General features: G+C 42.2%; 1 protein-coding gene and 1 non-coding gene across 8 annotated transcripts in view; one reads left to right on the top strand and one right to left on the bottom strand.

The window, feature by feature from the left end:
• Window positions 1-13,959, bottom strand: part of LOC126281500 (multidrug resistance protein homolog 49-like) — a 353,880-nt gene that overhangs the window by 214,824 nt on the left and 125,097 nt on the right. The window contains exon 1 of one of the 7 annotated variants that reach the window (XM_049980509.1): window positions 12,371-13,696. The exons of the other annotated variants lie outside the window; for them this stretch is intronic. Coding sequence (XP_049836466.1) covers window positions 12,371-12,373 — 3 coding nt within the window. The 5' untranslated portion in view covers window positions 12,374-13,696. Of the gene's footprint in view, window positions 1-12,370; window positions 13,697-13,959 lie in introns of those variants that run through there. 7 annotated transcript variants of the gene reach the window in all.
• Window positions 6,372-6,477, top strand: LOC126282686 (U6 spliceosomal RNA). Its single transcript, XR_007551371.1, has one exon. It is a non-coding gene; the product is annotated as a U6 spliceosomal RNA (small nuclear RNA).

Here is a 13,959-nt window from a genome sequence, read left to right as displayed (position 1 = left end):
ATCGAATTCAGGAAAGAGGATATTAAGGCTGAAAACCACAACAACGAGGGGCGCTAATCGACAGGTCTGTTCTCCAAGCCTAAACTGCTACACATTAGTTCCAACGAATGCTCAAAAGAGCGCAAGACGTGACATGCCAAGGGATTTCCTAGGCTGAAGTGCAATGTTAGTTGTGAACTCTGCTTAGTAATTTTATTCCTCACTTTCGCCATATACAGGGTGATTATAATTAAACTTTCAAAACGCTGTATAAATAACACCACTGGTCAGAATGACGTCAAATTGCAACGGAATATTATCGGAAACGGGGGAAAATGTATGGCAGAAGAAAAAAAAATAGTGTGAAAGCTGATTAATAGATAGCGCTATATTTGTCAGAATACGTAAATGAAAATACCTGTCATGCTTAATACCCATTAAAGTTGGTATAAACACGCCGGATGCACGGCTAACCGTCCTTTCGCGTCTGCGACGTTCGCCGTGACTGTCTCAATGCAGGATCGCGCTCTGCTTGTAAAACTGTATTACAAAAGTTATGACGGTGCACACGTCGCTCTGCAGAAGTTCCAGACACTGAAGGGTTTGAAAACAGGCGTTGGTCCGATGACTGCTGTGGGTGTGGAGAAAATGATTCCGAAATTCGAAAAGAGCAGGTTCTTTTGGTGTGCAACCTGGTCGAGGGAGAAAACGAATCGATTCGACGTCAGTGGAAGCAGTGGCCTCAGCAATACAGGTGGAGGCGAGTGGTGGTGTGCAAATGTGTAGTGCACGGCTAATTGCCCGAACATTGGACATACCTGTGAGCACGGTGTGTAAAATCCTACGAAACATCCTTCATTGCTATCCATTCAAAATTACCCATGTGCAAGTTGCTTCCTGCTGACCTGCCATAAAGAGAGACCTTTGCTTTAGAATTTCTTGCTCGCATGGAAGTGGACAATGATCGGCCGTGGCAGATTTTGTTGGCAGACGAAGCCCACTTCCATCTGACAGGATATGCCAATACACAGAATTGTAGAATATGGGCAACAAAAAACCCACACTCAAATCAACCAGTACCACTTCATCCTGTAAAGGTCCTTGTGTGGTGCGTGTTTACGGCATCATTTATCATAGGACCATATTTTTTCGTAGAGACAGGTGCTTCCGTTCCTGTTACCTGTACCGTCACTGGTAAACTCTATGAGTGTCTTTTGCGCAGCCACGTCATTCCAGCTCTCCAACGGCGTACATGTGTGGATGGGATCATTTTTATGCAAAATGGCGCAAATCCAGTTAAGCAGCTGCTGAAGCGCCACTTCGGAAATGCTAGAATTATCAGCCGCCATTTTCCTACAACCTGGCCGTCCCGTTTATGACTTGCAAACGACCAAGATAAACGACTGCAGGGTGTGATAACTACCGGGGACCCTAACAAACTCAACCGCATACGTGGTTTCAAAAAGCCTCCTTGTGTAAGTGAAACAATTCCAGAAATCAGTACAGTGATTTTACACACAGAAACAAAATTACCACTTTAAAGTAATTCAGACAAAGGGGAGATCAGTTTCAAAGCGCTTTCAAATAGCATATGTGGTTTCAGAAAGTTTCCTTGTGTAAGCGAAACAGTACCAGGAATTACTGCAACCAATAACGGTGATTTCACGCACACAAACAAAATTAGCACTTTAAAATAATTCAGACAAAAGGGAAGTCAGTTTCAAGGCACTGTCAAACAGAATAATTGAAACTGAATCTTACCTCTTTTTGCAGGCCGTTCAGGATGATTTCCCAGGAATGTCTATGCAAAATTTTTGAATTCTTCTCACAGCGTTGAAGTTTGCTTCTGTGTACGTCATTGTTGACCTCATCGGCTGACAAACAAGGGTGGAGCAACTCTAATTTTGCTCTGCTGCTAGCAACATTCACTGACACTTTTAATTACTTTCCTTATTCTGCTTCGTAACAATATATTACCGCTGCCCATAATAGACCGGGAACCGTTTCTCTCTTACCAATAGATGTATTAAGCTGCGACACAACACAGTATAACATAGCACAACAATCACTTCGCAATAGTTAAATACGTAAGCTTCTCGGTTGTATCACTGAGGTTGGCGGCAGACGGACACACAGTGTGAGCGAGCCGAAATCGATCGACACCTAGCGACTTCTGCCGATTCTGAACTAGGGAAAACTCGTTCTTCTCTTTTTGAATAAGCTATAGATATTTCGAATACCTCCGTGCATTGCGATCTTGAGCTATACGAATCCCTCTTGCCCTTGCATATTTTCTATTGTCATCCACCTACCTTCCTCTGCTTTGTTTCCCCAGCCCCGTGTTACTTCTGCGAATTCAGATAAGAACTTATTTTGGTAAACTACCGTCCATTTTCTAGGCTACTGTGTAACCGACCTCCATATTTTTATTTGTATCAGTTACGCTTGCCACTCTAGCCAGTTCCCACTTTATGTAATTCATATTCTTGCTTTCCTGCCTCCCCCAGTAATTTGCTAAGTGCATCTCTCCGTTGGTCGCTTAGCTGCCCTCAAATTTTGATTGGTTCTCGTGTTAAATCAGCTCACTATAATTAATAAAAATATGGTAGGACGAACTGTTTGAAATTTTATTTCTTTATCAAGAGCACTCGCGACCATTTTTGCTTTTCCATTTATTTCTTTTGCTGTCCGTCCAGAGGTAGTAGTTATATTTCGTCGTTATTAATAAATTTTAATAGCAACTGGTTTTTTTGTAATTTGGAAAATTGTCAAGTAAATATCTGAGTTCTAACACCAGTTTCCGCGACTGAAGGAATTTTTCACAACGTGAAATTCGTGCGAGAGCACAATTTATTGGAGGTCGAAAGGACAAAGAGCTCCGAACAGATTTTTTTGAAGCAAAAGGTTGGTGATTATTAGCTACTATTACGGGAAGAACTCTTAATGATGCTGATTCAATTCCTCGCAACTTACAGATGTAAACGTAGACCTTCCACTAAGGTAACAAGGAAAACAAAAGCGAAGAACTGAACGGACCATGTCCAATGGTGGACACCAAATAAAAAACGAAGAAGTATTGTTATAAATAAGCAAAATCAAACTCTCCATTGACACATTATAACTTTGTGAAAACCACAGAAAACGTGTGAGTTTAGCTGTCTGGTCATAAAGTATTATAAATAAATTCTGTATTTAAAACTAGAATGTTAATTATTTGTATTCTAATGTTTAAATCGGTCCCAAACTTTGTTTGGACTCTTGGATGTCGTATGATCTCGTTCAGGGAAAATGGCCTCACAAAGATTGGGAACTACTGATTTAGAACATGTACGAGAGCAGAAGCGATACATAGAGTAAGCGATCGCTGATAGCTGGTTATTACTATGTGAGGCACATGCTGTCTACAGTGGGTAGTGATCAGAACGGAGCCAATATCGATCACTGACATCGATTTAAATAGACATTCCTAATTCCATGTATCACCTAACCGACAGTCGTCTGACATGCTACTATTGTTATACTTAAATGACATACCATGTAGTAAAACAGAGCTTCGTATCTAAATTGTTGTTTCAAGCGCATTTACATGCATCCAAAAGAGGTTAACGAAGAGTCTAGTAGTTTTGTAGTCAAGTCAGAGTGCAGTGTGAGACATCACCCAGGGCCTGTACCGACTCTCACTGGCCAGCATAAAGGTCTAAAAAGAAAGCTGATTATCCTTTCGGAAAAATATCTTGAAAACTTCAGCAAGCAGTTTGTAGTACGTTTTAAATGACGTACGTCCCTGAAAATCTGGAGAAGTCAAAGCTTTCTTCTGAAATCGACAATTTCGCCACTATGGACTATAAGCAGGATAAAAAACGTGTGTTTACTGTTTCAGAAAACGTGTGTTACCTTTGAGACGACTGACAAGTTTGCACAAAGACTTTCCTGCGATCGAAACAAGCACACCTACTGTACAATGTAAACGCGTTATTTGGAAGCCAGTAAAACATTCTGCCGCCTAAAACCGCAATCTCCACGGGTAGGGTTTGCAGCCAACAATACGAGGTATGCGGAATTGGCAGAAGAAACGACTAGGGTTTTATTGCAGCATTGTTCTGCAAAGGCTCGCATCTGTCTTGAGATTATGTCATTGCAAAATGCAATCTCCCTTTAAAAGGTTTGACAACCAAAGAAAGATAAGATACGCAGCGTTTGCTAAAATCATAGTACGAGGCGTGTTTTTTTAAGTAAGTACCGTTTTGAAATTTTGAAAAAGACGTGCTAAGATATCTCAATAATTTTATTTTTACATGAAAGCCTGTACCTTAATCTACTTTTCTACATAATTTCCGTCAATATTGAGGCACTTGTCATAACGCTGTACCAGTTTTTTAATACCCTCCTCATAGAAATCTGCCCCCTGATTAGTTAACCACTGCATCACCACTGTTTTGACTTCGGTAAATCAAGAGCTCGGTCACAATGCCATACAAAACACAACGAGAAACATTAGGAAAGTCATCCCGCAAGGAAGAAATCGTAAAGCGTCTGTTTTCTCTCACCTTATTGTCCACTTCCTGCACCAAACTTTCATTAACGACCGGAGGACGCCCACTCCGTTATTCATCATTCATATATGTGCGGCCATCTTTAAATGCTCTCACCCACTTTCTTACCATTCCATCGCTCATAATGTTTATTCCGTAAACTGCACAGATCTCACTCTGAATATCGATCGTTTTTAGGCCTTTAGCACTAAGAAATCTTATAACAGCCAGTACTTCGCAGTCGGAGGGACTCACGATTATCGGAGGCATCTTAAACACTCAGTACACAACGTAAACAAGGAAGAATCACACTGTAATGGCGTCAGTGCGTAGATTAAGGTACAAGTTTTCCTGTAAAAATAAAATTATTGAGATATCTTAGCACGTCTTTTTTTAAATTTCAAAACGGTACTTATTTAAAAAATCACGCTTCGTGTTTCTCATTGTAGCCGTTCACATTATGCTAGAATTGCCTAAAGCTGCTCTTTAACGTAATCACTGATCATGATCTCAAAAATGTATAAGAATTTTGTAACGAATAAAAGGTCCGTTCTCCTGATTTCGGTAAAGGGGTGAGGGCATCTACCTCCTCTTGCCACCCTTTGGGGGCACCCAGATTCACAATACAGTGTCATTAGAAATACTGGTTGAAATTGCTTGATAAATCGCTCTTGTGAGACGATGGCGAACTTAGTAATTGATCACATACGATATTACTGCCGAGATTGCTAGGGATATGTCGCACTGGCGGGGTCCAGTGACCTCTGTACTATCTGGATGGTCGCGGGGGATTAGCCGAGCGGTCCAGGGCGCTGCGGTATATGGACTGTGCGGCTGATCCCGGGGGAGGTTCGAGTCCTCCCTCGGGCATGGGTGTGTGTGTTTGTCCTTAGGATAATTTAGGTTAAGTAGTGCGTAGGCTTAGGGACTGATGACCTTCGCAGTTAAGTCCCATAAGGTTTCACACACATTCAATTTTTTTTAACTATCTGGATGTGGAACTGCAGTTGTCTGAACGTACTGACCAAAGATATTTGTTTATCGTTTTTTGCCTAATTACAACATGGCTATCACAAAATATCACGGGAAAGCAAAATCAAATTACTTTTCGATTCTGCTCCTACATCAGTCTTGTCATTGTACATTGATGTAAAGTTCAAAGCCATAAATAAGTAAATAATGTACAGACATGCGAAATTTTTTTTGCCTAATTATAACGTGGTAGACTATGTAGATGACATGAATCTGCCGGATTGACAAAGTTCCATGTTCTGAGTTCAGAGTTCTACATCCAGGGATCACGAAATTATAATGAAGGATGATGACGCTACGGACTTAACGCTTCACGTTCCTCACGGTTGCTTCTTGTTCTTAATTTCAATCGTGTGAACACAACACTTGTTTTAAATGGTAAATTTAACAGTGTTTTCGTGATACGAGCCTGTAAACAATCGCTAAACGGATAATTGTTATGGTCGATGAAACTTCCTGGCAGATTAAAACTGTGTGCCGGACCGAGACTCGAACTCGGGACCTTTGCCTTTCACGGGCAAGTGCTCTACCACTTTTTTATCTCATTTTTTCTATATATTGTTCGTTCAATTTGTTCGTGGCGGACGTCTGATGACACTGGTTCAGGTTCTTCGTTCATCCGTTTACTCAGGTTTTTTTTTTTTTTTTTTTTTTTTTTTTTTTTTTTTTTTTTTTACTACAGAGGGTAACTAAACCCTCTGACCGAACACGCTGAGCTACCGTGCCGGCAACGACCCGTCCTCACAGCTTTAATTCCGCCAGTACCTCGTCTCCTACCTTCCAAGCTGTGAGAACGGGTCGTGAGTCGTGCTGGGTAGTTCAGTGGTCGTATTTGCTTCGGCAATACATATACTAAAATCAGAACGATACAGAGAGATTAGCATGACCTTTGCACAAGGATGACAAACATTCCGGCACGGTAGCTCAGCGTGTTCGGTCGGAGGGTTAGCTACCCTCTGCAATAAAATACTGAGTGAACGTATCAACGAAGAAACTGAACTGGTGTCACCGAACGTCCGCCCCGAATAAATTCAACGAGCAGTATAGAATAACATGAGACAAAAAAAAGTGGTAGAGTACTTGCCCGCGAAAGACAAAGCTCCCGAGTTCGAGCCTCGGTCCGGCACACAGTTTTAATCTGCCAGTAAGTTTCATATCAGCGCACACTCCGCTGCAGAGTGAACATTTCATTCTGGTTGTGGTCGATGGTTCCTGCCAGAAAATCTGTATAACATTACTAACCAGTCTGACCTCTCAGGCTCATGTTATTTAAATATTCAGTATTTTGACTGGTTATGACGTGAACGACCTCTGAGGTATAATACGAGGGGCGGTCAATAAATAATGCAAAACATTTGTTTCCTCGGCTAGTTTCGGTTGGCGTAATCCTTAATTTGTTGTGGGAAATCGTGAAATCTTCCCCCTTCAGCCCGTATAGTTTTATGCAGTTCCGACAGGCAGTGGCCTTCAAAATGGCGTCTGTAACGGAGGTGCGTTCCAAGCAGAGAGCTGTCATAGAGGTTCTTTTGGTGGAAAATCAGAACATCGCAGATATCCATAGCCGCTTACAGAATATCTGGCAGTGAACAAAAGCATGGTGACTCGTTGGGTAAGGCATCTGTCACCATCGCAACAAGGTCGCACAAACCTGTTGTAACGGTTCCATGTGAGCTGCTACATGGCTTGACACAACAGTCATATACTCAGAACACACCTGGGTGCCCTTCCGACACTCAGTCAAGATCAATATAAGATTTATTATTCGAAATTATGTTTACTATAGGTAATTACTAGTATTATCATTCTTAGTATTGTCTGCAAGTGTGAATGCAGGTACACTGCTGATGTATGCTTCGGCTGTCTGCTGTGGGTTCTGTGAATGTGTAGATGCAGTTTAGCCAACCATTGTATTAAGCAGAGTGCGACTGCTCTACACCAGAAAGAGTTCCCCACGCGTTAGCAGGCCCCGTCAGGTTGGCAAACAGTCGCTGTGCAGACTCTCTGAGCCCTTCCGGCCACTGTGTGTGGACCCCGGACGAGGAGAGACGGTTAGGCTTTACCTGATGAGACTCTGGTGAGTACGGACGCTCTGCGTGTTGGCTCCTACAGTCATCTTAGTTAGGAGAGATAGTCAGGTTGGATAAAATTGCTATTTTTATTTCATATTACGTATGATGTCCCAGCGTTTCATAGAATCGCTTATTAAGTAAAGTGAGTGATTAATATTTTCATGTTTACTAGGAAATAAATGTTGTTGTTATATACGAGGGTGAGTCAAATGAAAACCTTAAATAACTTTTTTAAAATATTATTTATTGTCCAGAAGTGGCACAAAGCTGTATCACTTTTCAACATAATCTCCCCCACGCTCAATGCAAGTCCTCCAGCGCTTACAGAGTGCATAAATTCCTTTGGAAAAGAATTTTTTTGATAGTCCGCGCAACCACTCATGCACCGCTTGGCGTACCTCTTCATCAAAACGGAACTTCTTTCCTCCCATTGCGTCTTTGAGTGGTCCAAACATATGGAAATCACTCGGGGGAAGGTCTGGTGAGTATGGTGGATGAGGAAGACACTCAAAATGCAGGTCTGTGATTGTTACAACTGTTGTACGGGCAGTGCGGGGCCTTGAATTGTCATGTTGCAAAAGGACACCTGCTGACAGTAATCCACGTCCTTGATTGCAGGCCGCAGATGATTTTTAGGAGATCGGTGTATGATACACTGGTGACAGCGGTCCCTCTAGGCATGTAATGCTCCAAAATGAGGCCTTTTTCGTCCCAAAAGAGAGGCAGCATAACCTTCCCTGCTGATGGTTCTTTGGTTTTCGTGATGAGGAATGGTGCCATTCCTTGCTCGCTCTCTTCGTTTCCGGTTGGTGGAAGTGAACCCATGTTCCCTAGTAACGATTGTTGCAAGGAAGCCGTCACCATATCGTTCAAAGCACCGAAGAAGTTCTTCATAAACATCAACACGCCGTTCTCTCATTTCAGGAGTCAGCTGCTGTGGCACCCATCTTGCAGACACTTTGTGAAACTGGAGCACATTGCACAATTTGGGTTGCTGACCCATGACTAATCTGTAAACAAGCTGCAATGTCATTCAGTGTCACTCGGCGGTTTTCCTTCACTGTGGCGTCAACTGCTGCAATGTTCTGTGGAGTCGCAACTCGTTGTGCCTCAGCTGGACGAGGAGCATCTTCCACTGAAGTCACACCATTTGCGAACTTCCTACTCCATTCATAGACTTGCTGCTGTGACAGACATGCATCACCGTACTGAACCTTCAAAAATGGTTCAAATGGCTCTGAGCAGCATGGGACTTAACTTCTGAGGTCATCAGTCCCCTAGAACTTAGAACTAGTTAAACCTAACTAACCTAAGGACATCACACACGGCCGGCTACTGAACCTTCATTCGTCGATGAATTTCAATAGGTTTCACTACGCAAAAACCAAATAACAGAACTCTGTTCTTCCCTGGTGCAAGTCTCAATTGGGGCGGCCATCTTTATACTGATACTCCGACAGTATGCGTGCATCTGCACTATTCTGCCACCTTCAGGCCATTCTGCATGCTGCTTGTAGCAAGCTTACCACCTTACAGGATAACGGCGCAAAATTTCGATTTGTTAATACAAATTTAGGTTTTCAATTGACTCACCCTCGTAAAACTGTAAACTTCATTTCTCATTAACGCAATATTTCCGTTATCGTTTCAATTAAGTTACCCAAACTTTCAATTTAAGCTAATCACTACGCAGAAATTTTGTGTAATGATGTTTGCTCGTGCAAACGGTCGTAGGCGCCTTTCACAAATGACACAGGTGCCATTTTCAAGTGGAGGATGCGGAAAGCAAGTATCATGCACTGTCCAATCACCCATGTACTGGAGGGCCACTCACAGCTGTGACTCCTGCAATTTTGAAACGTGAGGACATTCTCACTCGAGCTCATCGACAAATCACAGTCAAACACCTTGCTGCTCAACTGGTCGTCTGTGTTGGTAGTGCTGACTCACTCGTCCACAAGTTGAGGTACTCAAGCTGTGTACCCACTGGGTTCCTTGCCGCGTTACAGAAAGAGTAACGAAGGACAATCTGTGCGGAACTGCTTGCTTGTTACGAAGCTGATGGTGATGATTTTTTGTGGAACATCGTCACAAGCGAGGAAACATGGGTTCATCACTTCATACCGGAAAGAAAATGGCAAGCCATGGAGTGGCGCCGCGCTATCTCCCCTCCTATGAAAAAGTTCAAAGTCGCACCCTCGGCCGCTAAAGTCATGCGACTCTGAAGGGGTTATTCTGTTTGATGTTCTCTTCAAGGTGTACTGTGCTACCCTCAGGAAACTGAAAAAACGGCTTCAGCTGGTCATCGCCAAAAACATGCAAACGATCTTCTCCTGCCAGCCACTGTGGTCGAGCGGTTCTAGGCACTTCAGTCCGGAACCACGTGGGCTGCTACGGTCGCAGGTTCGAATCCTGCCTCGGGCATGGATGTGTGTGATGTCCTTAGGTTAGTTAGGTTTAAGTAGTTCTAAGTCTAGATGTTAAGTCTCATAGTGCTTAAAGCCATTTGAACCATTTTTTTTTATCTTCTCCTTCTTCATGACAATGCAAGGCCTCACACAAGTCTGCGCACCCTAGAGGAGCTCTCAAAACTTAACTGGACTGTCCTCCCTCATCTACCCTACAGCCCGGATCTCGCACCTTCCGACTTCTGCCTGTTTGACCCAATAAAGGATGCATTCCGCGGGAAGCAGTACATTGATGACGCGGAGGTTAGTGATGCAGCAAGACTTCGGCTCTGATGTTGACCAGTAGAGTTGTACCATGCCGGCATAAAAGCCCTTCCAGTAAGGTGGCGTAAGGCCGTCGCATTGACCGGCGACTACGTTGAAAAACATGATTTTATAGCTAAAAATGTGAGGAACAATATGGTGTATTGGAATCCTAAATAAAACCAATCTGCTTTCAGAAAAAAATGTGTTGCTATACTTACTGAGAGCCTCTCGTACTTCTAAATTAATTTTATTTATTTGAAGTTTACATATGAAAATGGTGACTTTTTAAGAATAAATAATTTATTCTATTTCTACACCAAGTGTTTCTATAATATAATTCTTATTGTAAATTTGCACAGGGTCCAAAGACAACAGCAGAATGTTCCGACTATATAGATTTGGTCCACTAATAATACGTAATCTGACTTCTTCTTTCTTTTGTACACAATATGTACATCTTCTTTCTTAGCTGGAGGTTTCATTCCCCTTCCTCGATACATTTCTTCTAATCGATTCATTGATTTCTTTGTCCCTACCAGTTTTTTATGAAACTGATGATGAATGTCCGACGTCTCATTTTTTTATTGGTAGCCAGCATCATCCACATTGTGTGTGCATTTATTACAGTTACATCGATCATGTTGAAGACAACCAAAAATGGCCAGCACCTTGTTTTTCACTTCACACTATATCATCACATCTTCTGGTCCATGATGTCAGCGCCACCTTTTGTGGTACTATATTTCATTATAAGCTTCTTTACTTCTGATCGTCATACCGTTGATTGGTCACTAAGACGGCTAAGGACGGTAACAACTTCTTTCTTCTTAGGAGCATAGGAGGCTATCATCACATCTTGAAAACCAAATAATATTCACTGTATTCCACGTCCTTTAGGTGTAATAAATTCGGCAGGCATGTCATCATTGGTTTTTAGTTGGTACCGACTAGTGTCAGATCTTTTGACAACAAATTGAGAGTTGTGAACAAGTTACCAGAGGTGATATTACGTCCAGGCTTTTCAAGCTCAATCGCCAGGGTTTTCACGACATTCTCTTCAAGTTTCACAGCTCTGGTTCCTTCCTCCTTCCCCCAATACACTTTCATTTTCCAGCAGCAGCTTGTTGCACTGTCATTCTCTTCAAGTTTCACAGCTCTGGTTTCTTCCTCCTTCCACAAATACACTTTCATTTTCCAGCAGCAGCTTGTTGCACTGTCATAAAGTGCCCAGAACATTATTCTATATTTATCAGGGTTTGATCGCATGTACTGCCGAAAAGGAAAGCAACCTCTAAAAGGCGGGCCGCAAGATGAGATGCAGGCCCGTGAGGTGCCGCAGGGGGCTCACGCCAAATTCCTCACGGCCGCGTGAGTCACGGCGACAATCATCGCAAGTTCGATCGCAGTTTCAATACGCAGTTTTCTGAGGAACTTTGGCTCTGGCAGAGATGGCGACTCCTTCTGCTATGTTAATAGATATAAGTTCAGAATCGGATTCCGATTCTGAGTTTGAGTTCGAAACTGTGTGTTACATAGCTTTGATGAAACTGGCTACAGGTTCTCATGCCGAAGAAGGCACGAGGAGGACCATATGGCGTGAGTCAGAAGGGGCAGAGTAGCTGGTGGGAAAAGCCCTTGCTGTCGCCAGGGCTACGGTATATGTAGCGAGAAGTGGGCAAATTTCATTATCGTCAATTAACAGAAACCGTATTTTCGCATACAGATGTTAGCAGAAACAGAATCCTATTAGTCATCAGGACTATCCAACAACAAATCAATTTAAACAGTCCTCAGAGAACTTTGTGTCGTTACTCGGACAACAGTTTCGATTCTATATTGATATGAAAGACGTGGTTAAATCCATCTATTCCGTTTTCACTGTTAGATATGGAGGGCTACACACTAGTAAGGAATGATATAGTAAGGAACCTAGGCATCTTTTTTGATAAACATTTAACCAGGACAGAGCACATCACGAAAATTTGCTACAGAGTTCTAACAATGTCAATGTAGAATGTTAACAACGATTTGCAATGCAACTTACCATTTCGTATGTCCGTTTCCTTGGCCACTTCCTCCCACTTCTCAGCTTTCAGCTTCGTTTTCAAGCAATCTTCATGGCTTGTACCATACAGAACTTTGCGAACACGTACGGCTTCAATTAGCTTTTCCTCCATTTCAAACTACCAACAGCCAGAACCACCGTGAGCCTCGCAGTAAACTGCGTACAGGAGACTGCAGTCCGCGGGGTCACGAAGCGCAGGAACTGCGTCACGTCACGCTGCGCTCTAACGTGCGCAGGACCACTCAGTTGTGTGGTTCGCAAAAACTCACCGTAAGTCACCTGCGTCTCATCTTGCGACCAGGCTAAGTGTCCACCCATTGTCGCGTACCATCCTGAAAAGTAGGCGTCCCTCAGGGTAGCTTCCCACACCCCAAAAACTTCTCTGAATGTTTCCAGTTTGTCACTTGATATATGTTAAGGTCGGGCTGCTGCATTGTCCAGCACAACACCCTCAGAATAGCATGTAAGTGGTTACGAAACATAATTTCATTGCACAATGGCTGGCTATTGTCAACATGCCAATGTTGACTTATATACTTTTCTTGACTTGTTAGCACCAGTCAAAACCAGAACATCAAGAAATTTTTTCATTTCATGCAAATCTATATGCATCCAATCATCCAGTCCTTGTAAACGATTCGACCGTCCTTGTTCGTCCACATACACACTTTCTCAATAAGGGGTACACAGAAGAACAACATAAAACAAGACTCTCCATTATGAGAATTCTTAATCGAATATCTTGTAGGTCTCTGGTTTTCTTTCAACACATACTTCTTGCTCCGCCTACCATACATTGTAGCCTGAGTGGCTGTAGCCTATATTTCATTCCTATTACTAGAAAGTAAGTCATACTCAACAGAATTTGCTCTAAATTGTTCTTGTGCTTCCTTTGAAAAGGGTTCTGTGTGATCATCGCCATCTTCGTGTTGTTTTAAGTTTTCAGAGTTTTCAATGGAAAATTCAAATTCATTAGTAGAGTTATCAGAAGACACTTCCAACCGTTCCCTCTTCTGATAGTCATCTTCTCCGTAACATTTTCTGTCTGTAGAACACATAACTGTTAGGAAATAATGCACCAAAATAAACAGTACTTGCCACAAAGAGGATGTTGAACACTGCAAGAATAACAATGCGAGTCAATAACAGGAAATGACGTAACAGACTTTGTGCAATCCGATATCATGTACTTTAAAAACTGTTATGAATGAAGCACACACAACACTGGTGGAATGTTGTAAAATATTTATTATTTGTTATACGAACCAGTTTTCGGCTGTTTACGCTATTATCAGGTACAAAGATAGGTACGTGAAGCAGTGAAATTTTGTTGGATCAAAGATTTTAAACGAGTGCCTCTACAGAATATCTCCATTCCCAGAGATGAAAAATGTTAATTAGGAATAAAACAAGAGGTATTATTTCATTGTAAATGCTATTTAAGAGTATTTAGCTAAGGTAAAATATTGGTCACAATAACTAATGAACTGTAGACAAACTACAATAGTTATGCGTAGAAGAAAATACTTGAACAATAAACTTTAGGGACTTATTCCAAAGACGTCGCT

The sequence above is a fragment of the Schistocerca gregaria genome, chromosome 7, assembly GCF_023897955.1.
Source record: "Schistocerca gregaria isolate iqSchGreg1 chromosome 7, iqSchGreg1.2, whole genome shotgun sequence".
Lineage (NCBI taxonomy): Eukaryota > Metazoa > Arthropoda > Insecta > Orthoptera > Acrididae > Schistocerca > Schistocerca gregaria.
The sequence above is the reverse complement of the archived record's forward strand: the minus strand, read 5'-3'. Positions and strand labels throughout refer to the sequence as shown.